Source organism: Mesocricetus auratus, unplaced genomic scaffold, assembly GCF_017639785.1.
Source record: "Mesocricetus auratus isolate SY011 unplaced genomic scaffold, BCM_Maur_2.0 Super-Scaffold_100013, whole genome shotgun sequence".
NCBI classification, from domain to species: domain Eukaryota; kingdom Metazoa; phylum Chordata; class Mammalia; order Rodentia; family Cricetidae; genus Mesocricetus; species Mesocricetus auratus.
In genome coordinates, this window is record NW_024429196.1 from 3,662,953 (window position 1) to 3,688,817 (window position 25,865).

At 41.5% G+C, this 25,865-nt stretch overlaps 1 protein-coding gene across 13 annotated transcripts in view; it reads right to left on the reverse strand.

The window, feature by feature from the left end:
* Positions 1 to 25,865, reverse strand: part of Pard3 (par-3 family cell polarity regulator) — a 531,306-nt gene that overhangs the window by 129,865 nt on the left and 375,576 nt on the right. For all 13 annotated transcript variants that reach the window (XM_013123087.3, XM_005083451.4, XM_005083453.4 and 10 more), the window contains 2 exons: positions 14,753 to 14,863; positions 3,691 to 3,927 (listed from right to left, as the gene is read on the reverse strand). In XM_013123087.3, the coding sequence (XP_012978541.1) occupies positions 3,691 to 3,927; positions 14,753 to 14,863 (348 nt within the window). The remainder of the gene's footprint in view (positions 1 to 3,690; positions 3,928 to 14,752; positions 14,864 to 25,865) is intronic.

Genomic DNA, 25,865 nt, shown 5'->3' on the forward strand with positions numbered 1-25,865 from the left:
GTGTCTTCCAGAGTACAGAACAGAATGGAAGCATGTCACCACACTGTGTCAGACACAGGGTCCTTGGCCAACCAGGACACACCAGCCACAGAAGAAGTTACCTTAGCCAGGGAAATGCAGGATTATGAACCATTGGTCATGCCTAAATCCATAGTGATGCACAGAATAAATAGGATGCACACACACATTATGGTGACTTTAAGCCTAATTATTCACACAGAGCACAGATTAGGGTCTGCCTCTTTAGCATGTATCTAATGTAAAAAATCAAAATGTTACCAAGGACATGAATAAAGAATAGAAGTTGGTACCACGACTCCAGCATGTACTCAGTTACTAGTACATTTGCTGATACAGTTAGGCATGCGTGAGAATACTGACAGAATAAACATGCATGAAACTAAACAGTAAAGGAAAGATGACTAACGCATGTACACAGGTACAAACTCACTTATGCAGGCATGAATATATTTCTAAACATAACTCTGTGCCCTGGAAAGCCACTGTGCATACAACATGTGGAGCTGGGAAAGTGTCCCCACTGTGACATCAAGTTACTGTCTTTTAATATATTTCCTGTGTTGCTTCTACACTCTGGCTGTGAGGCCCATCAAAATGACTGAGCAGTGCATTCTGAGGGCTGCATTTTTACTGAACAGAGAAAATCTAAGAAGTGCACGTCAGGTTATCAGCAAAGCCTACCCTCTCACAAATACAGAGATCTGAATAGCAAAGTTCCACAGATACCTATTGCAAATTTTGGTGACATTTAATCAGTCAATGAGCATCTGTACATTATTCATCAGAAGGGACTTCTCTCTAAGTGGTTTTAACTTTCATATTTCCATTACAATGATTACTTTTTTAAAGTTCATGTAAGCATATTCTAGATCACCTTGCAGCCATGTTAAATTTAACTTTAAAAACAGAAAGATCCTAGAAATGCCACTTCACTGTCTCAACTTAATGATGACAAAAACTGGGTGATGTCATAAATGATGTATCAATATGATACTCCAGTTAAAGATCATGGACCAGAAATTTGCAAAAGCACTGAAGGAATCAGGAAAAGAGACAGATGAAATGAATATGCACCAGCCCTGCAAAAGTATCAAAACAAATCTCAGCCTGCCTGGGCATGAGCATGGCAGGTGTGTATCATTAAACCCAGAGTATCTGTTGGTTTTGGTTACAATGCACCATTAAAACAAAATGATGAAAAATATTATTGGCCACATTAACATAGTTCACTGGAATGCAAAGGGTTTGTCATTTTGTTTATATCTAACTTTGTAAAGATTAAAGTTTTATTAGATGTATAGTAGCTCTACAAATGAGTCCAGTTCCATTTTAGTTTTATATGTATTTAAGTAACATTATAATCACAGCAATTTACAGCAGTGTGGCAGTAGCAAGAGGTCTCTTTTCCATAGAAGAGGGCTTTTCTACACTACTCAGGTATACTTTCACTTCAACTAGAAAGACAACAAGTGAGGCCATGCTCCCAAGCTAAGTTCCATATTCAACAGCAGGTGGGCAAGGAAGGGCTTGACAGGCACAAAGGCCACTAAAGTAGCAACACTAGTAATCACTAATGGATATCTTATTCTCTGCAAAAATAACATAAAAGATTCAGCAAGCATCTGTAATCTTTTCTTTTCCCTGAAAAACTAAACCATGACTCTCCAGGTAAAAGCAGAGGCGCCTTGGAGGAAAACAGTGTCAAAGGCATGGTTCTGAGATTATGTTTAGTGTGACCCCTAAGAAGTAGACTCTGCATGGGCATGAGCCAGGGCCTGCCGAAGATCTGGGTTAGCAAAGCAGGGCCTGAAGAACACATGCCCAGATGTTGCAAACTGGAGAGGGAGCGCTGGGAAAATGCTACTCTCTTCTGAACACTTGCAGAGGTCTTCAGGCGAGATTGTAGCTCTTGGGGAGCACTGGGGCAGCCCATTGTGGTTAGCGCGAGCAGGAAGGTCCTCTCAGATTGCCAGTGCTGCAGCCCTTCTCCCGGTTTTCATATTTTTTGAGTTTTGTGAGAGATGTGGAAATGATTAGCTCTTTTTTTATCAGCAATCAATAATCCCCAGGCCAACTTTCTCCATTTCCCCCAGGAGTCTCTAGCTGGCAGTGCAGGTGTGTTGGTGGCCTTTCTCTCAAGAAAGCACCTTCAGATGCCACTTAACCTTCTGCAGGCAGCTTCCACAATCATGGCAGAAATGAGGCAAAAAAGCTTTCAAAGAAAATGTCACTGCCACTGATGAGAACTTCATTCTTGAGTTCTGACATCTCTGTTGATACACACGAGCCTTCAGGGGGACACAGGGAGAGGCTGGAGCAACCATGTTAGAGGGCTCACTCCTCATATTCAATGTTAAATAGATTTTCTGAGATAATCAGGAAGAAAATCTAAACTACAACAAAGGTTCAGGCCAGAACAATTGCCTTGGGGTGTGCTCATTCATGAGCTGTTGTGTTTGCTCTTGTTCCTATCTGCTATTTTTAAAAATGGTTCTTTCTGTAATTGCCGGAAGTTGCTTTTCTGCATTTGCAAGCTTCTGCTACTAATAGCTAGAAATCAGTTATTAAAATAAGGGCTGTGGCAAAACTGCATTGAGGAACCATCACCAGAGTCCACTGACTGTGTCCTACCGAGGACTCTGAAGCCAAGACCTGCAGGTCCAGCATCAATTAGGGAATCCTAAAATATTCAAGTTCTTGGACTCTGGCCTTAATCTACCACATCCGAACATTCAGCCAGTGTTTCGAGAAGTCTTTCAGGCAAGCCTAATGCACATAAATGCTTCAGAAACACTGTTTTTAAGTAAAACCATTTATAATTTACAAAGCCCAGCTGCCATAGAGAGCGATAAGCGACGTTTATAACACGATTGGCGTATTGTTTATGACAATAGTGTGCACATGTTTGATATGAAAGGAAATGAGAATTATTCTCTTCAAAGCTAAACTCCATATGGTGTTGGAGTCTATAAAGGGAGGGGTGGGAAAAGATTCATTCAGGATTGTTTCAGCTAAAATCTGAAATATGTATATAACCATTTGAAGTAAGTATACCAGCAGTACACAGAGCCTCAATAAGTGTCTGTCAGTAATGCAGGCTCGCAGACTCAGTTAAATACTTAAATAACTAGATAACCTTTAAAACACAATCAGCATTCCACTCTGTCTGTTGTGTTGATAAACATATCAGAACTGAAACCTCTGCTGCTTAGCAAGCCTCTTGTAGAATAGATGTACTGTTTCTCATTTACTAATTCTTTCATGGCATAAAATTATGCCACCCTCAAAGTGGCCCTTCTAAGTCCTGATCCAAACAAATGTCCCTGCATTTAGTTATCATACCCAGAAGCCCTTTTATAGCAAGACAAGAACGTATTGCTTATGTTCAAGTTTGACTTTGACCTGAGCTGTAAGGCACAGGCAGGTCAAGTCCCAGGTTCATGAAGAGCATGAACAAGCTAGGCTGGAACTGTAAGGGAAACAATCAAAACTTCTTACTGTTCCTTCCATTAGCCACTGATTTGTGCCAACCCAATACCTTTAGACACAACAGCTTTTTAAAGCAGTTAATAACCAGCATTTTACAATGGGCACTGACAAACAATCTTCTCCCTTGTCCATAACCAGGAGAGAGCTGACACAGACACAAAGCCAACGAACAGCACCTACCTGTCCCCGGGTTTGGAGCTCCGTGGTTTCTTCACTTGCGCATACAAAGTGTCCATCAGGTGCCCTTCTCTTGGGCTCTGGGGTCTGGCATTGAGAGCCAAACAGCCTTCATAGGATGACATGCCACCATAGAGCAACTCGTCATCACAGCCAAATGTCCGATGGAAATCTTGGATTTCAGCATAATCGCGTTCTCGAGCCTGCCGCTCCCTAAATTCTCGAGTTTTGGCTTGGATCCTGTAAAATTAGAACAATGCTGAAACAGGAGAAATTATTCCTATTCTATGAAGTGAACACAGGAGCCTTTATCAAGCTGTCTTGTGGGACGTACTCTGTTTCATGCAGTTATAGGGGAGGTGTGTTATGAGTGATAATTTACACATATTTTAGATTCTCATGTAATGTCATAAAGGCTAAACATAATCATTTTGTTCATGCCAATATGACTCAGTGATAGAGTGAACTTGCACTGATTTGCTGACATCAAACATGTAAAAACAAGGGGTCTCAGAGACAGCTCAGACAGTAGAGCGCTTGCTGCTGTGGACTGACTTGGGTCCCCAGCATGCTCAACAAGCATGGTGGCAGGTACCTGTAACCCCAGCCCCAAGAGAGACAGCTATTCCTAGGGCTCCATGACCAGCCAATCAGTGAGCTACAGCTCCAGTGAAAGACCATGTGTCACAAATTAAGGTGTGGAGTGACAGAAGAAGAGAGCTAATGGTGACCTCTAGAATCTGCATGCCTATCCACATATGTGCACATGATCACACATACAGCCACCTGCTTTTGGGGTTGGATTTGTGTCCTGCCTCATAGGTAAAAATTATTGCCTGATATTATAACCCTTCATGACTGTGAAGGTCGTAGGAATTCCAAGGCAATTGCCTACTGTTGTCTTATTAATATAACTGGGTGTCAAACAGCTTTCTAAATATATAACACACCCAACTTGGGCATTACTTCTGAGTTTTTTATAAGGACAAACAGAAATTTTAAGAAGTTACACATAGATTATCCATCTATCTGTATCTGTCGCCTATCTGCATGTATGTATAAGTATAATAAATACATATTACTCAAAGAAAAGCCACACAAGTACAAAGATCTGTGAAACTTCAGCATGAGTGCATGTCCTGCTGCATCAGTGGCAGGAAGACCTCAGATCAGAGACACTGGTTTTCATTTCAAGTTTTTCCAGTCAGAATGGAATGCCAGATGGATCAAGGACCCAAAAGACATCCACACAATCACATTCTAAAGTAAAAACTACCTGTGTTAACACTAGAAATAGATCTTAAATGATCATCTTTATTGACTTAAAGATACTTTTAAATTACTTTGTACAGAGACCCCTTCAAATTATATTGGTAATTTTCCCTAATTAAAAACCAAGAATTCTTAAACTTTGATAATTTTTGATGGAGAAGTGTTTTTATTACACATTTATGAATTGAGTTCCTTACTTAAAAGCAACGGAGCCCTGGCAAGGATGAGGGGGAAGTACCCTTATCGCGGGGATGTATGTTTATGAGACTTTAAGAGAATGCTGCAGGCAGAGGCTCTCTGGAACATTCAGAGTCACCATGCACACACCCAGCAGGCCAGCACTGGTACAATTCAAAGAACACCACGCTTGAACAAAAATTTGATGTCTTATTAGCATCTTTGTATTTTAGTTCTGTGTCTCTGTATTGGTATTCACATGTGTGTATGGATGCCCACAGAGACAATGCATTTGCAGGAGCTGGAGCTACAAGGGCACTCTGTCAATGTGAGTGATGGAAACTGAACACAGGTCCTCTGCAAGAGGAGTGCTCCCCATAGTCACTGAGTCATCTCTCAGCACCGACTTTGGGGTGTTTTTATGACAAAAAGTGATTTGCTAAAAAGCTATATCCTGAAAACTTCTGTAAGTGCTCAAAAATGGATAGATTTATAGAGAAAATGTGGTGTATATGTACAAATGAGTACTATTCAGCCATGTAAAGAATGGGATTCTATTTGTTAGGGCAGTGTGAATGAGGTCAGAGGGCATAATGCCCAGTGACAGAAACCAGATGCACAGACAGACATCTCACAAAAGTGAGCCAAATGGTAGCTGCCAGAGGCTGGAGCAGGGCTGCATGGGGGAAGGGGAGAGGTTGCAGAAAGGTCAAAGTCACAACTATGAAAGAAGGTCGGAATCTCATTTTTGTTGCACAGTGCAGTGACCTCAGCTAACAGCAATGTGCACCTTGAAACAGAGGACAGGATTTGAATGCAGTGTGTGAGAAGATGGCTATAGTCATCTCCCTGATTTGATCATTGCACCATGTATGAGACATAACTACAATCATGCCAAAGTAAAAACCAGTGAAGACTTAATTCTGTGGAGTGGTATTTTAGGCTCATATGGATGTTTTATTGTATTTACCTTTCTTCTGATTTGAACTAGACTCCCGTTTGCATAAATGACACCTACATACAGTGAAAAGAATCCAGAAAAGGTACTCAAATAATATGGAAACAATGCCACCTATGTATGTGCACACCACACACACACACAAACAAACAAACACACACACACAGACAGAGAGAGAGACAGAGAGAGGAGGAAAAGGAGAGAGAAGGAAAGAAAGCTGGAGACCAATATTTCTCATGTACACAGAAGTAGAAATCCTCAACAGAATATTAGAGAACAGAATTCAGCAACCATACACTATGACCGAGTGGGCTCATCACACGAATGTGGCCCAGACTAGATTTATAAAAATTACATGATCCAAACAAATGATGCAAAGGCATTTGACAAATGTACCCCCTATTATGACAAAAATCCTCAGAAAAACAATACTACAGCAGGGTCCCTAAGCTTAATAAAAGTGTTTCTCCAAACCTACAGCTTTCTTCACACACAAGGAACAAAATGAATGTTTCCCCTGACAAGCAGTGAAGTGGACACACAGGCCTCTCCACTATCACTCCACAGAGGGCTGGAAGTTCTTGACAATTGTACAGCCTAGCCAAGGAAATGAAAAGCAGACAGGTAAGAAAGAAATCAGTCTTATTTTCAGATGACATGGTTTAATAGGAAACCCAAAGGAATGTACAAATCTAGAAAAACAAAGCGAGTTCGGCAGGTGACACAGAAGATCGACCTGTCAAGCCCCAGGAGGCAGCTGAGAAAGTGGCTCAGGTTGTAGCGTGCTTGTCTTCTAAGCATGAGCCTTGGATCTAATCCCAGGACAGTAAAACCTGAGGGTAGTGCTGCATAGCCAGAATAAGCATTTGGGAGGAGGCAGGGAGTCAGAATTTTATGGGCATCCTCAGCTACATCATGAGTTCCAGGCCAGCCTGGTACTGGGTTACATGAGATCTGTTTCAAAGCAAAACAATACAAAATTCCATCGAACTATATATATATGTGTGTGTGTGTGTGTAGGTCTAGGTTTCAGTTACTGAACTCGGGCCTTCAGGCTTGATGGCAGATGCCTTTATCCATCTCATTGACCCCACTGAACTTTATATTACAAAAGGCAGTTTAAGCACATAGGACCTGAAATTAAAACTACAAAACCACTATAATTGTTTTGTTTTATTAAGTACATAACAAATCAAATATTGTCTTATAGATAAAAATGTAACAAAACTCTAACAGGGCCAGTGTAGTGAAAACTATGTAATGGAGCTGAGGGAAATGAAAACCATGTGAGATACAGAGAGAAAAACCCTGTGCAACGGTAGAAACACTCAGTGTAAGACATGGTCAGTTCTCCCTAAGTGTACTCAGGCTCACTGCAAGTCCTATAAAAACTCAGCAAGACTGATGAGATTATTTCACCATTTCCTTTGGGCAGGACTTGTAGCTTAGTCAAGTCTGTGTCAAGCACTGTGAGCCCAAACTTTGATCTTTAACATTGCACGCCTAGAAACACCATGTGTAATATGCATGAGGAAAGACAAAGGCCAGAATAAGCAATGGTGAAAAGAACTATTATTAGATGGTGGTTAACCTTGATTGTCAACCTCACAGGACTTAGAATCACCACTGAGATCTCTGTGTACACCTGTTGTGAAGTCTTTAGGTTGGGTTATGTGATGAGGGAAGACACATTCTCGAGAAAAGGAAAGCTGAGCACCAGCAATCATCTCCCTGCTTCCTGATTCCAGGTGTAAGGTGAGCAGCTACTCACTCTTGCTGCCATGTCTTTCTCACCATGACTACAGCCTCAAGCTGAGAGCCAAGATAAGCCTCCCTCCTTAATGTGCTCTTCTCAGGACTGCTTATTGCAGCAGCAAAACAAGTAACTAATACAAGAAGAATCAGACTTCAAACTGCAGACTTCTAATACAGTAACAATAACTGGTCTATGGGTCTGTCCATCCAACAAACACTACACAGTCTGAATTCCAGCTATTGGAAGTTCAATACCACACGATCTTTCCCTGTGGTCAACAGATAGGGATACATGAAATTAAAAGCTTCTGCACAGCAAAAGAAACTACCAGCAGAACACACAGACAGCCCACAGTGTGGGAGAAAATCTTTACCAGCTTCACTTCGGACAAAGGATTAATAGTTAGAATTTACCTAGACTTGCAGAGAGTTAACATAAAGTAAATAAAGCTTTCCATTCAACAAATGGGCTAATGAATCAAATAGATGGTTGAGAGAGAGACAGACACAGACAGACAGACAGACAGACAGACAGACAGACAGACCGACAGACAGAAGACACAGAGAGAGAGACACACACAGAGACCCAAATGGCCAATAACTACTTTAGAAAGTCTTCAACAATCCCAGTCACCAAGGAAATGCAAATTAAAACTACCCTGAGATATTACCTCACCCAAGTCAAAATGGCTGTCAATAATGGTTTCAAAGAATCAAATTTCTCTAGTTTTTCTTTTGTTTTTAATTTATTTGTGTGTGTGCTTGGCACATGCGCATGTGCACCCACACAGTGCACATGTAGAGGTTGGTGGACAACTTGTGAACGGTTCTTTCTGCCCTTTGTGAGTTCTGGGGCTCTAGTTCATGTGCCCAGAATTGTACATGTTCACATGCTGAAGTCTCTTACTGGCCCAGTTTTTCTTATTTTGAAGCTAAGAGATGGAAGTACCTAATGTGCCTCACTTGACATTTCTTGGGAAGACTCTTCTGAAAAAGGACAGACAGCACGTGACATCTGACATGACTTCAGTCCCACTGTTCCCAGCCTGTGGACCACTGAGATGCTTTCAAGGTGCCCAAACTCCCTAGGAATACCTTAATCTCCCCAGTTGGAAAGCAGAGCCTTGTTGGAGATGGACTATGCTGAAAAGTTAAGACATTCTCCTGGAAAAGCCCTAGATTCTAATAACAGGGTTCTGGTAAAATATTCACAAGAGAAACAGTGGTACGAATTCTAATGTCAATTTAGTAAGGCAAAGAGCAGTTTTTTTTTACATGCCCTTCTACTTAATAACAATTATGATAGCCAAGGACATAAAAATCAATTACTACTGGATATCCACAATGAAACTGCTGTATGGTTAAGAGATAATTTTATTCTTTATATCATACTGTTTTCTCAACTCAGGTTCAACCAAAATAAAAACAAAACAGAAAACCTAAACAACTACCTGAAGTAAAGAAATGAGCAATCACTTTTAACTTAGCAGAATATTAATCTGAATGTCGATTATTATGTATCCAACAACCCAGTTTACTATTATATAATATTTGGTCATCAAAGGCCATTGCCAGGAGTCTGGCATTTATATAGTGTGTCTGTCTATGTTTCTCATTGTGATGGTATGGAATCCATGGTCCCATATATGATAGGCCAGGGCTTTGCCACTGAACTGTTTCCCCAGCCTATTATTTACTCTTAAATTTTTGAGACAGGAACTTGCTAAGCCGCTCAGGCAGTCCTTGTTCCTGCCTTTGTCTCCCAAGCAGGAGAGGTTGTAATCCAACTCTCCCTTGCCATGGCTCACAGAAGTTTGGGAAGCTCATGAAACTTCAGTGGGAATAAAAATGAAAAACAAATATAAACACAGAGCTGAAGTTCTAAAGTTAGAGCCTTCCTAAATGAAAAAGAATGGCTTAAGTTGTTTTATGAAGGAAGGAATTACAGAACTTCACAAGAGCCTCAGTTCATTAAAAGCAAGGCTACCCAGCTCTTGGTGAGGCTTCCATCAGGTAGGGCACACACAGGCTACCCAGAAGCCCTGCATCTGAACTGCCACCCTGCTCTGCCTGTATATCACTTCCTCAGCATTGCTGATGGGGCCTGGACTGGAATGGTATTTCCAAACTACACAGAATAAATTAGCATTTATTATGGGCAATTTCCCTTTGTATGTGTGTGGGTGGATGGTGTGTTCCTGTGGGGGGAGAGCGTGCATGCACAAGGTCAGGGATGAACCAGTCGGGTGCCTTTCTTAAATGCTTTCCACCTTATTTTGTGAGATTGGATCTGTCACTGAACCTGGAGCTCACCAATTCAGCCAGACTAACTAACCAGTGAGGGTGGCGGTCCTCTTTCTACGCCCCACCCCCAACACCGAGATTGCAGGCATGCAGAAGAACCATACTCATATTTTTACAGCTCATCCATTGAGCCACCTCCCCATCCTCAGGTGACACTTTCTAAGAGACCAGTTTCTCAGAAGGAGGCTTATCAGCATCAGATACTATCTGTGAAACCTAGCTCAACTACTTTTGTCCTTGTATCCAAATCTATATCCTGTAACTGATCACCAGCAGTCAGTCATTCGACATAACAGCAGTCCCTCCTCAGTCCCCTCTAAAAGCATTGATGTCCCCCTCTAAGCTCCAATCATAGAAAATGACTCTTTTCGATAATCTTGTTGTCACCTGTGTATTTTAGCCGCTAACTTCCTTTCCACCCTGGCAGCTCATGCTGATGATAAAACCTCAGTGTTAAAATGTCAGCACACCTATATGTGACGGCTACAATAGAGGGTAGTGGATCTGGCCGGCAACCCTGTGTTTATCTCTAAACCAGTTCTACAAACTATCCCCAAGGAGGTTCCTTACGCAAATGGCACTGGAAAGGTGATTTTTTAAAAACCAGTAACATACTGTGTGTGTGTGTGTGTGTGTGTGTGTGTGTGTGAGAGAGAGAGAGAGAAAATTTTGGGGGAAAATTTACACACAAAGTAAATTTAAGAAGCATGAGAGTGCTGGAGCTGGAGCTGCGGTGTTACAATGCTTGCCCTGGGTTCTGTTCCCAGCACCTCACAAGCAGAGTGTGCTGCTGCATCCCTGTAGATACAGTGTTCTGGAAACAGCAGATGGAGGACCAGAAGTTCACTGTCAGCTACATAGTGAAATCCAGACCAGTCAGCCTGAGCTACATGAAAGCCTGTCAAATAAAAACAAAGAAGCGAAGCAAAAACCAAAATATAACTCCACAAAAGAAAATAAAATGATTTTCCTTATTAACTTTTAAAATTCACCCTTGAAGTCTTGTGTATCATCAAACCATTCATGGAAAGGGGCATTGCAATATTCCTAGGTTATATCTGCATGTTATATGTATTCATTGTTGGCGGAAGAACTTACTTCAAAAAATATTTGGCCCAGGGGAGAAAATATTTTCTATGTCCTAATAAGAATATCATGATTTCTATATGAAAAAAATTTTTAAAAGCCCATTACCTTGCAGCTGAGCCCCTAATGGCTCCAGATGGTCACTGCTATAAAGAATACTCCTCTATTCTTTTACGGAGACCCTGGGGTCACACATTATCTGGGAGATGTAGGGTTATTCATGTTTCTGAACAGTTAGGTTTTGTTCAGCCTTATCCATCTCATTTGTCTCAGACTAGCCATCAGCAGCTATGGTGGCAACTGGTGCCCCCAAATGCGGCGTGACAAATACAACTCCCTTGCTTTATGCATCTCTGCCCACTCTTCCCACTTAACAACTACCCAAGCTTGAAATGAATGCAGGCAGCTATAGCTCAATCGGCCAACACCTACAAAAAACATTTCACACTGTTCCCTATCACTTAAATGCAAGGGGAAAAAAATAAAACAATGGTTAAAACTTTTCATCCGATTTTGAAAAAAAGAAAAAGGAAGAACTTATTTTGATTTGCTATTTTCTTCCAATGCATATTCACACCTCTCTTTTTATAGGGGAAAAAGATTATTTTTCCATTACAATGAAATTACATTGAAGCTGCATAGCAAAAATACGCAAAATAATGTAGTATACTACTAAATAACTCAATAAGGTAAATTCTATTCCTGCTGTCACTGGATTCTTGCTAACTGTCTCTCTTCAGCTTGACATCAATTAATGATTTTAATTCCAGACTCTGTCACAGTGCCCACCACCCCTTTCTCTAATTAAAATGGATGATGTGTGATGGGGACAAAGCACACAAGATTTTGTTCTTGTAACATTTCTATTCATTAGTATTTGTGCTTTTATAATAAATGGCTTTTAGCACTAATTGCAGCAGAGAAACATGAAGAGAACACATTTGTGACTGAGCACAGTCTTAATTTATCCAGAGTAGGCACAGATAAAATCTACACTATGTTGAAATCTCCCAGTAACATACAAAATGCACCTACTACAAAAACAGGGATTGAATCTGCAGAGAATTACCCATAGGGAAGGTAAAGTTTGGACCCGAGGCCTAATGCATACTAGGTAAGTGCTCTATCACTGAATTACATCCCCAGTCAATTTTTTTTTTGTTTTTCTTTTGAGATAGGGTTTATTAAGTTGTTCAGGCTATCCTTGTACTTATTCTAAGCAAGACTTGGAATTGTGATCCACTTGCCTTGATCTTTTGAATAGCTTGTATTAAATACCTGAACTACCAAGCCTGGCTCCACGGTATAATTTAAGAGACGGGAGTAGGGGGGTGGTGAGGCTATGGGGAGAATGCTCTTTTCTGGTTTGGCTTTTATCTGTCCTTCCAATCACATTTTCCCCAGGAATTTACCGCATTCCTCCTCAAAAGAGCATTGCTCACAGCAGAAACAGCACAGAAGGAAAAATAGACTAAAGAAGACTTGTCACATATCACAAGCACCAAACACACAACAGGACTTAGCACCTCCTCACACGTACCAAGCATGCATTGTGACCAGCACCCATCAAAGCACGAAGGATACAGTGTGACTCAAGCACCATCATAACATCAAACACCCAGGGTACCGCCATCAGCACCAGTTTGTTACCCACTCGATCATAAATCCAAGATTCACATGAAGCATGCTTTCAAAAGTATTAAAATGTAAAAAGCCACATCTTGCTCAAATTTATGGACCAGTCACTTTTTGAAAGATTTTGTTCTAAGCCCAAGTACACTGTAAATTTACTATGACCAACTGAGTACCCAGGGAACTACATCATTAGAGGCACAGAGATAGATTAAAAGCCAAACTAAGAAATGAGCTGTGGTTTGGGCAATTATTAATATAAATGAAGCTATGATGTTAAACTCATTGTTTAGTTGGACACATTTGACTATGTATTATGAACTATCTTGGAAACGTTGCTAGAATTCTGCAGGAAAGTACAGAAGTCATCTAAATGCAAAGCAAGCATGTCTAGACTATGGGAGATTGTGCAGTGTTGGCCAATTTCAAGGCATGGAAGTAGAGCTTTTCCTTCTATCACTCCATCTGCTCTCTAAGTAACTTGTACATCTGTGGCTGACTTGAGTCCACACACTGACTTGGTATGTTCTATCTTTAGGAGAAAGAAACTCTTTTTAGCATGAAACTGATGGAGACTGATAGGGAAGAGGAAGAGGGTGCAGGAAGGAGGTACAAGAGGCCATCAGGCGGTATGACTGTGAGCACAGTGCATCACAGGTGCACATATTACAGCAGCACAATGAAACCGCCTATGTGTACTATTAACACACACCAACAAAAAACAAACAAGCAAAACAGAAGCCCTGCTAAGACAGAGGTGTGAAAATTGGAGGAAGTCTGCCTAACACAGTACAATGACTTCAAAGGAAAATTGATGGCTAAACTCAACTCAGTGGTAGAATGCCTAGCATGTATGAGCTCCTGGCCTCCATTCTTAGAACTAACAAAGATAGATAGGTAAGTAAACAGATAAAAAGTAAATAAAAATACTGAGGCAAACCTCAAACTTGTATCATTCATTAAAACTCATGTCTATGTCTTACTGGAAAGCTAGAGAACAGAATAATTGCTCCATTTGAAACAAAGACAAATGAAAGCAAAATTCCCCAGAGAAAGATGAATGAAAAGGTTCCCAAGCTAATTTGTGTAAAGGAAGCTATTGGGCTGGGAAACAGATCAGGAGGGAGCTTGCCTGACTTGTGTGAGACTTTCAAGTCAATCCCCAGAATTGCAAAATAAAATAAGAAGCAGCTTCAGACTGTAGAGGAATCCTTTTTTTGTTTGTTTTCTTATTCATTCATTAGCATGAGATAACCCATCTCTGGCACACACCTACGCTCAAAAGTGCTATACAAGCTACAGGTAAAATGACACCCACTCAGATCCAAATGTGGAAAGGCAAATTATTTCTTGGAACATGGTGCCTGGCTGTGGGCACTCAGGAAAGGCAGTGTAAGGCAGAAGCTGGACACATGTGCCTATAATTCCAGTACTGTGGAGGAGGAGACAAGGCTTGCTGGTCAGGTCCAGGTTTAGTGAGAGACCCTTTCTCAAAGAACAAACAGAGCAACAAAGAGTAATAGGGTAAGACACCAGGTTTCCACATGGATGTACATTCCCATGGACATATATAGATGCACATAAGTCACACACAAAGAAACCTGATGGATGGATATATATATCCATGCTGAGCTCATATATATATACCCATACACTATGTAAAACATCTTAAGCAAAATCATTAAAAACTCACATTCAAATGAATATAAAAGTTCCTTCTTTTTTTAATAAAGCCTTCCTTTGTACTACATTAATAATCATCACACAGATCTTTATAGCCGAGTACAAACTATTTGCATTTAAGATCAAAGCAGTAGACAGGTAGCCATGAGTGAGGGCAGCACCTCTGCCAGGGGGCAGGGGCTGGTCTTTGAGGCCTACCTCTCCTGCTCTTCCTTCATCCGCACCCTGTCCTCTTCTGATGTGAAAGAATCCTGGATTTTTATTCGGCCCATTTTCTCCATCTTGTCATCTTTTCGATGCTTGCCAAACCTGTTAGTAATGAAAAATTCTACTTAGTCAATATATACACAATGAGTTGTCCTTCCTCAGATACACACATACTTAGTGCGATGCTAGGTTCCTCACAATGCAGCCCAGATGTCTCCTGAGTGTATCATCTTCAATTAGAAACTTCTACTAAATTTTAATTAGAATATTCCAGGCAAAACCTTTTTGAAGGGCTACTCCCCAGCCCCTCAGTATCTATATTTTTGTGTTGTTTCACAAAACAAAGTAATAATAATAAAAAAGACTCATTAAGGCTAACCAGTTTATTCTTCTGAGGGACTGAGGAGAGGTCCAGTTGGTAGAGTGCCTACTCAGCATGCAGGCAACCCTGAGTTCCATCTGTAGAATTGCCCCTTCTGAGAGAGAGAGATTGAGAGAGATTGAGAGAGAGAGAGAGAGAGAGAGAGAGACAGAGAGAGAGAGAGAGAGACAGAGAGACAGAGACACAGAGAGAAACAAGAGGATAAGAAGTTCAAGGTCACCCTTATTTACAGAAAGAGTTAATGATCAACCTGAACTATAAAAGAGTCTGTTTCAAAAACAAGAAACCAAAGACTTGCAGCAGTTGATTCCACGAAACAAGCAAATGATAAATGTGCAGAATGCCAGGCTGAACACATCAGACACCAGAAGAAGAAAGGAATCTGCAGAGAGGGGGCTTCTCTTAGGACTGAAGACTGAGAATCCAGAATCATCTAGTTAATGATCTCTCCATAAGCAATGATTCTTCTTTATTTTCAACGGGTAGGCTTATTGGGAACATTCATCATAGTTTAAAACCTGACAAAGGTTTGCAGGGTTTAAAGCACAGAGGATAATTCGAGCTACTAGACTGGAGTTTATTAAACTGAAAGCTTTTGAGGCGTCTTCACCAAACACTGTCCTCAGTCCAGTGAGCAATGGCAGGAGGATGCCATCCCTTGGAAACCGACATCTGAGCGAAACCAAATACAAGGAATGCATGTGTGATTCGGCCTTGGTCTATACACTGCTGAGAATAGATGCCGACCCTATGGCTTTTAAGAGAATGTCATGCTAGTCAATGCTGGCATGCAAAACATCACAGATGCTTCCAGCTTCATATGGACTCTTTTTCCTGCTGTTATTTTCCTCTATAAAAAGCCCGTGTGCCCTGCAATGCTTGCCTTCCATGGTCTCCCATCAGATTCATGCATGAGGATTGTCAAGTCACCAGCTGTCTCGAAGAAATCTCAGGCACACAGTTGTACAAAGAAATGCTCATATAAAAGAAGGAGGGGGGCTGGGAGGGCTGAGTCTTTCTATTGGAAGAGGTGACACAAGACAGAAGGAGACAAGATCATGGGTATGAGAAGAAAAACTCCTCATGCCAGTGAGGCTGAAGCCTCTATCCAGTGGAGAATCGAAAATTGAGCACAAATAACATTTGCTAAAGGTCTTTCTCCCTTTCCAGCTACACACCTGTCATTTTTTAGGAACATCATCTAAAGCCCCTGTACAGTGAAGGGGCATATCGTAAACAATTTGTACAATTTCATCAGATTGCAATTGCATCCCAGCCACATCGGGAGCTATCCTATAATCTCAGTTACAAAAGAGGGAACAGAGTTAGAGGAGGCAAGGGCTCTTTAGAAATGCACTGAGCAATAAACCCCCCAGAGTTTCCAACACTCTGTACACAGTTACCAATGGGACATTTGAAGGGGTGCTCTTGTTTGAGAACCCCCATCCACACTAGGGTATGTCTTATTCTTTCCTTGAGCAACTATTGTCTCTCAGTCCCCTTGCCCCACAGTATTTAAAATCCTTGTTTGAAGTATCCTTTAGTGAATGGTGACTCTCGAGAAACTTAGACCCACCCTCTGAGGTATGCCATATTCTTTCCCACAGTGCCTTTTAAACAATCCCCAACACTGTTTTGCTCATCCTGAAACTGTTTTCTGTATCAGAGCCAAAGGGACGTGGCTTTACTCAGGGATTAGGGAGCCTTCGAGGTTGCTGGTGACAACAGAGCCAGCCTATGAGTCCTGCCTGGCAAAGAGACCAGGAATGAGGCTGACAGAGACAAATCCACATCAAAATGAGAAGAGTAAAGCCTGGTACAGTTGACAGATAAAAGAGAAAAAGATTTCGAGTCATGGGTTGGTTAGTGGCACAGGTCATTTCTTATTAATATAAACCCCATTTTAAACACGCGGTCACACATGAAGTATCGAGTATAGATCTCAGACAGCAGTTAAGGTACACTGTGCTTGCCAAAGGGTTTATAAACATCATCATCACCCTATTATGCCAGAAAAAGTCACATATTATCACCACTGTTCATTTAAATTATATATTCTGAAGTGAAAAAAATCAAACCTAGCTACAAGTTAATTCTATAAAGTAAATCTGTCTTTGACAGTTGATCTTATAGTAACTGCAACTGGAAAAGGACGGAAGCAAAAGAAAGGGAAGGAGAAAAATAAGTCTTCATGAACTTGATTAAACTAGAATCAGCCCACTTTTCACAGAGGATAAAACATGTGCTGGGACTTTAAAACTAATACACACACACACACACACACACACACACACACACACACACACAAAGTCTGGGAGTTAAGCTTTATAAAGTTAAACTTTATAGAATGAATGAGTCTACCAAATAGAAAACATGCATCCTAGGAAAATACCATCTTAAGCATCATGTTCAATCATTCACCAAAGCTACCAGGCATCTGCTTGCATAAGAGCTGACTTGTCTATAGTACAGAGCTACACACAGTACAGAAAACACGCCATGTCACTGTGGCATCATGGAGCCTCGATTACAGCATATATTTAGGTGACAGCATGATGTGCTGGGCAAGGGAGCACAGAGGGTCATGTGAGAAGAAGGACAAAGTGGGCCAGAGATTTTATTTTAGAGAATTAAAGATGGCTTCCCTAAGAAGGTGACATCGGGCACAGGCCAGTGAGTCATGTGGGGGCCAGCCACACTGGGGAGTCAGCAATACAGGCTGAGACTGGAGCTCAGGTTGGTAACCCCAGCACCCCATTAATTAAGCATGGTGGCACACACCTGTAACCTCAGCACTTGGGAGGCATCAGCAGAAAGAACAGAAGTTCAAGATCATGCTAACTATCAGGCTAGCTTGGAATGTGTAAAATATCTTCTCAAATAAAGGAAAACATGAGGAAAGAGCTAGCACATGGAACCTGACGGAAGGTACGATGATTTTCCTTGAGAAACCACAGGGGCCACAAACCCAGGTGTGACACCGGGTGGTATCTGATAATAGCAGCTAAAGCGTAAGAAACTGAGTCCTTGAAGGGGGACTCTCAGAGATGTGGAAGAAGTCAGGTGTATGGGGGTGTTACAGAAGGCAGGAGGCAGAAACCATAGGATTCGCAGATGGGAAAGCCACAAGCATGCAGGAAATCATTGCTGCCTCTAAGATTTGGAAGATAGGCTACTATTCAGTGACACACACAAGGCGGGGAGGGGCAATCTATGGTGGCTGAATGTCACCTGAGGTTGTCCTTTGACCATCATCCACAAACAAACAAATACATCTTGTATTTACTTATTTACAGAAGCATATTGTATTTACTTATAATAGATAGCTATAAAGGTAAATGATTATAGCCATTTAGCTTTCAGTTTGTAAATGTCCCTCAAATGACACACTGATGTCACAGTGATTCGAGTTACTCTCACTGAGAAGATAATGTACGTCTGTGCATTGAGTAATCTATTGAAGAAAACTGAGATTGACTGATGGTTTTGAACCCAGGTCTTATGTGTGCTACACAAATATTCTACGACTGAACTAACAAGTTGGGAAGACTCAACTGTGTTTACATTCTTCTTCATAACCCAGGGAGGAGTGACTGACAAGTGGCCACTTTCCAATGGCACACTGATCTCACATCAGCTGCACAATGCATCCAAGTTCCACCACGCAAGCCAGGTCATTTGAGAGTGGTTATGGGAAACAGGTGGGGTAAGGCATGCCTTTGGTCATGAGAAAAGCTAAAAGCTAGTAAAAGAACCCCCAAACGGATGCAGGAACTGTCGTTCCTATGCGAGAACAATCACTAACAATTAATGCCTGCTACGTTTTCCTGGATATTAAACCATCGTTCTCATTTCCAGTGAAGCAGTATAAATACTGCTGAAATAGCTTGCTATTTAAACTGTGATAGTTCTACTGCTACTAAATTTAGAAGTCTTTAGAAAAATCATGCTGAATGATAACACTGCGCACTGTTCTAGATAAAATAAAAAAAAACCATTGGTTGTGACGAGAGGGCTTCCCCTCAAACAGTGTTTTAAAACATGATACAGTAAAAAGAAGGTTGTAAAAACATGCTGCCATGTATATAAATAGTATCTTCAGAACCGATTATTTTATAGTCTTTGAAAGAATAGGTCTTAAAATAATATTTTCTTTAAAAAAAAGAGTGAAATGTCATTGAAGTCTAATAGTTCACTGCTAATTACCAGGCTTTTGTGACACAGGAGGACTTTGCCATGATGTGTGTCTGACTATTTACCTCAGGAAATATGTAGGTTAGAATAAATGATACTGTATGGCTGTAAGAAAAGATCTTAACTAAATCAAATATGAGTTTGGCCTCAGCTCCCAGAGACAAGCAACTCCAACCAGGCATCACTGCAAAGCACTAGAAGTCCTGGTCCTGTATCCTGCTCATCATTTTCAGACCCTTGACCTTGTGTGATTCATCCTATCATTTCCTCTGTCTGAGAACTCATTTTTGCCTTCTGGAACCTCTCATTTGTTTTTGCTGGCTGCAAGCCAGCAATGTATGCTGACTTTGGACACTGCTGGCAGTGACAATGCTGCTATTGACTCTGAAGACCCTTCAGGTATATCAGCTGCCCAGTGAGCCAGCTGAATACTACACACAGCAAATTACAACCCCTGCCTAGTCCCCAAGTGATGCAGAGTACATGCTTACCACATCAAAACAAACTGGCTTCCACCATCATTGGCCTAGAGCTGCTGAGGTCATGATCCCCAGAGCTGTTTGACCCTAAGTTGCTTCCAAAAAACCACTTCAAGTTGATTCTGGTGGTATTAATGTATTTTTCTACACTCTACATGTATCAACATCCTTTAGTTTATTACTTCATTAGGGTGTCAGTGTGAAATACCTACAAATGCAATGTGACAAACTGCCTCCCAGTCCTGCCACCATGCCTTACCTGCCATGGTAGACTGTGAACCACAGTAAGTCCTTCCTTAAACTGCTGCTGCCAGGCATGGTGTCATGGAAACGAGAAAAGTAACTGACATGCCCTTGCAGTCTTGAAGACAATTGTAAACTTACTTTTGTTTAAAATTCTAACGTCTCTATATTTTAAATATGTAAATTTATTTATTTAGCTTATATCCCAGTCACAGTTTCTCCCTACTCCTCTCCTCCTGGTCCCTCCCTCCAGCCCCCCCCTTTATGTTTGCATTTCCCAATCCACTCCTCCTCCATTTATATTTAGGAAAGGGCAGGTCTCCCATGAATATCAACAAAACACAGCCTACCAAGTTGCCATAAGATTAAGTATCTAACCTCTCTAGATATCATATGAAGAAAACAAAACAAAGTAAAACTCTAGCTATACATCTTTGAAGATTATTTTTTTTTTTGCATTCTTATCCACAGCAGACAGATAGATGTTCACTGGTTTCTGGAAATCAAAAGATTCGTCTTCCAGTCCAGTCATCACCTGACAGAATAAGAAACTAAGGCCCCGGAGCCCCTGGGAGCTGTCCAAAGTCACCTTGCAGGCTGGGACTAGACAGTAGACAACCTCAAGGTTATTTAAAGATATCTAGGGTGTGTGTGTGTGTGTGTGTGTGTGTGTGTGTGTGTGCTCATGCATGCACATGTGTGTTTGTGTGTGTGTGTGTGTGTGTAGAAGGGGGTAGCTAAACTTGGACATTCCGAAGAAAATAAAATCTAGCATCTGTTGGAGGTTCACTCCGTGTACTTCCTAAGTGGGACACACAATTAGCCCTGATGATGCTTATTTTACGATGTAATTACATCTAACTGGAATTTACTGAGTGCTTACACTGTACTTTCTCTCCATGGTTCCCACATCAACTTATGAGGGAGGTGCTGTTTTCCCACAGGTGAGACCCTGGGCAGGGAGCCTAGGGGAATCTATTGACAGCAAGCAAACACCACCACCCAAGTACCCACCCAATGCACTCTCAACTCAATCCACACACAGTGCTTGAGGAAGCAAAGACAGTCTCCATGCTGTTATGTACAGAGCAGATGACTGATTTGTTCCTTGCTAAAACACATGAGAAAAGGTAGAGAAGATAACTTCATGGGTAAATTGCTTCCCGTGCAAGCATTATATGGCCTTAGTTCAAGCCCTAGAACACTCACAAAAATCCTTGTCTGCAACTGTAATTCCAGAGCTGAGGAGGCAGAGACAGGAACCTTCCCATGGCTTGTCAGTCAGCCATTCTAGAAAAATTGTCAAGCCCCAATTCTTGTGAGAGACCTTGTTCCAAAAATAGAGCATGATATAGTAGACATTTGATGTCCACACATATATGTATCCTTCCTTACACACAAACGCACACATGCACATACACACTAACATGCATAAAACACTTATATTTACTAGTATTACACACACTCCACATGTGATAATCCTGTACTGTTTATAGCACTGTGACCTATGGGACAGAGGTCCCGAAAAGAACTTGACTATGAAGAGTAGGAGTTTGAGGGCCAGGTCAAGAATTGCCCCATGCACTGGAGAGAAGTATAAAAACTGCACATAGCCACACATAGGGCACTACAAACATTTCTATTTTCAATGGCACACCAAATGTCAAAAGTTCAGTCTGGCATATGCAAACACTGCCCAAGGTTTGGCAAAGATCAGCCCAACCAAGAGGGGGCAGCTTCAAGGACTGAGGAGGACAAACTCATTGGAAACAGAGTGTTCAAGGTTTCCATCCATACTTCCTGTAGCCCAGATGATTTTATAAAGGAGGGAGGGGGGTCATTTGTAATCTGTCCTTGTCACGATTGTTCAGTTTTGTGACATTTTGAGAAATCGCTACTATGAAAGTGGCTGATTTGCTCAGCAGTAGATTGTGGAAATGATGGGGGAAATCAAGGAAGAGGGGGCTGATTATGGAAAGCAGAAAGCTCCCATTTAGAGGGGGAGAGGCGTCAGTAATCAACAATGATGAGAAGAGGGGCAGGGAGAAAGGGCAGGAGACAACTTGACAATGCTTCTGTAAGATGGGTGTGGCTTCCCCAGTGATGGAGGGTAGCAGGGGTGCTCTTTATGAGCAAATTCACGAACTCTAGTACCATTATTTTTGATTGTGTACAGTTCTCATCAGCCCTAGCCTGATTGGTTTAATAAACTAAATGTGTGTTGCTTGGCATGTAGGGAAAAATAAGTGACTTTCTTTAAAAGAAAAAAAACCCAGCTTCTGTGTAACCAACCTATCATAGCCTTAGATGTACAATGTGCCCTTGATGGAAGTCATTTCCTTTTCCAAAGTCCTGCTACATGTTCCTGTGAGTGCACTCCATCCTGCCGCAGCTGTTAACCATCAAGGCTGCACTGATACGCTCAGGAACCTGATGCATCAGAAACCCCAGATGCATGTGGAGCAAGGAAATATTAAAGCTACAATAGGAAATCTGAAAATGATAGGGGTAGAGGGAAGGGAAGTCATCACAGAATCAATTTTGACCTAAGAATAAAAACGATCTTGAAGGGGAAAACACACACACACACAATACATAAAAGCTGGGGTATAGGCACAAAGATGTAAGTGGGGACAAGGCACAGAAGATAAACCTTCCAGACATGAGACAAATGCATCAACAACTCCAACATCACAGGTGACCTGTATATAGGGCTGGTCTGAAGACATGGGGTGGATGAGGTCCATGTTGATCACAAGGCTGAAGCCTAGCCATCAGCTCCCAGAACACAAGCCATGGTCTCTGGACTTATTATAAAAAAGAGGTCAATTAGTAATTGCTGCTCCACACCAGATGTTTATAAGTCTTGTTATACCTTATTTTTTTAATATCATATCCACCCTAGTAATCAAGCCACACCAACCCCATAACCCTTACCATCTAAATGCAAATGAGATGCAAATTACAGTTTGTTTCTCCTCTAAGAACACCAACTTTATGATAATGTGTACAGGCCATACACATTCATACACTTTCCCACACACTTACACACAGGAAAACAAAGCAGGAACGTGATTTTGCTAAATGCTTTCCTTTGCAAAGACACCAGTCACGTCCACTCAGAGTGATTCCGAGGGTGCCTCTCCCTTCTGGTTCCTTCCCGGGGTCCTTTTGCACTGCCATGCTCCTAATTCGTGGTCTGTTCATTTTAATGCATTATTGTTTCATAATACAATACCACAAATTGCAAATTACATTTGGCTCAAGGAGTGATTATGAAAAACTACGATCACGGCTGCCTTTGCTCACATCACGCTGATAATAATGAGGGCCTGATTGAGTTCGAAGCAGCCGAGTGATGAGAAGGGTCAATTTGAGTGTTTCTATTAAGCGTCTTTTGTCAAACCCAACACTTTGCCAGGTCAGAGGCAAATAATCACACCCTGCATCTGGTTTCCATGGTTATCCTTCAGCCTCAGAACAGTACAGCAAGTGCCCTCAGGCAGCCTTACCCCCACCCCAACCCCAAGAGAAATAGAATATTGTTTTAGGAGTCTCTTGGACTCCCCTGACCAACAATTCAAAGAAAGGTTTTACATACCTGGCTCTAGGGGTTTTACCAGTCTATGGATTTTGGGAGTAGCATTATCACCCATGTGACAGAACTCCATGTAAGCCCCCCCACACACACGTATTCTATGCACTTTTAAGAAGTTTATAAAATAATGCTTTCTTACAGATTTTAGTGTTAGTCATCTCTCCTTCTTCCATCTCTTCTCCCAGTTAAAGGTATCCCCTCTTTTTCCATTCACCCTTTACAGCAGCTGTTGACATTGCCCTTGGTTGCCTCCAGAATCTAAAGATAAAACCCTATTGTTGAAGACATCCCACTTTGGATACTGGGATAAGGATGGAAATGAATCTAACCTGAATTTCTCCTCCCCAAGGACTAGTGCTCATAGCACAGGCATGCCCAGTCATGAGCACACACACACACACACACACACACACACACACACACACACACACACACACACGAGTGATGGAAGACTGTACATCATTCTAATGGAACAGAGTCCCACTACCATCTGCCTAGCCAATACTTGAATAAGTACCACATTGAAAATACCAACAGTAACAAAAGCTCACAATATGGAGACAATTGCTGTTGAGTTGAGAATACTCACCCTCAACTAAATTCACACTTGGAGGCAGCATCATTGACCTTCCTACTGACTCACATGGGCACATTAGTTACAGGGGCTGGAATGCCCTCCACCAATTCTTTCCCACCTTGAATGTTTACAAAAGTCACCAAGAAAAATAATAGGGGTTGCTGAAGTTTCAAAAACAAAAACAAGCAAACAAAACACCTTGGACTTTCTGGCTTATCTTCTGGAACTTAGAAAACAGAAACTTCCCTAAAGATCTCATTATCTGCAAAGTTCCACATCAGTCAACACTTTTTTCTGTCGATGATAGGAAACAAATTTTTGTTGATTCACACTTCTTCCAGGATGCTCCCTGCACAGTAAATTAAGAGGTGTATATGATCACAGTTTATCTTTAGGTTGATTTGCATATCAGATCAGACTTGAAAGGGCTGATAGACTGTTCAAAGAGCAAATAAGCAAGGATCAGAGGCCATGCTTCCTTCTGAGAACCCACAGAAGTCAGCAGGGACAGAGCACCAGTGTCTCCCCAGCATACCATCCTCTCAAGGAACAGAGGATCCATAACTATGCATTCGCTTGTAAGCTGTCCTTGTAGCACTCTAGGATGCTAGATATTTAGCATCAACAGAAACTGAAGGGTGACACCAAATGCCAACAGTGGCACTCTTTCAGCCAAGATCCCCCACTGTTCCATGCTGAGGCTTCACCTCCCAGGGTGCACAGCACAAGGTGTCTTGACTCATTGGTTAAGGATGCAGCTGCTAGTGAAGATCCTAGTCCTGGCAGGGTTCAGGGTTGAAGTCACAAGGGGTCAGAATAAAGACAGGTATTAACTGTCCCTTCTCCCACCCACATGCCCTGCCTATAAATAGTGTGTGAAATTCACAGTTCAGTAAGTCTTTAAACGAGAATTTGTGTATCTGACTGTAATTCCTCTCATCTTAATCCTATGTATGCTATGGGTTCACAGATGCCAGGTGAGAGAGAGAGAGAGAGAGACAGGAAAGTGAGTATGTTAGTTCTGGTGGATATATGTTGAGTCCAGAGGTAAGTGTTATGGTGTCCTTACTATGGTGATATCCATCTTGATTTTGATTTTTTTTTAGACAGGGTCTCTCACTGGCCTGGAACTTAATGGATTAGGCTAAACTGGCTGGTCAGTTAGTCCTGCAAGTTCCTGCCTTTGTAGTGCTGAGATTACAAGCTCAAGTGTGAGTAACTACAGTGCTTAGCTTTTGGTATGTTTTTTAAGTACAGGTTTTGGGATCAAACTCAGGTCCCCTGTGCTTTAATTATCTGGCTATCTTCCACAGTTCCAAAATAATACTGTGTCAGTGTTAAACTGACTATACTGTAAAGTACATATCTTAATAAAATTAAGCTCCTTGGGCATCTACCAAAATGCATAGCTTGTGATTCCTCAGTGCACAGTATCCCTGGAATCGGCTTCTGAGAGATAGCCTTGGAGATCACCAAGTGTGAGGCACACTATTGTAGCGGTGTAATTACAAGTCCTCTCTAGACCAGGAAGACACATGGGTGACCTTTGCACTCTTGAAGTCTCTTGCATATCATAGGTTGTTTGGTGGCATGGTCAGCATTACTTACAGATTTCAGTAGCTATACTTCTC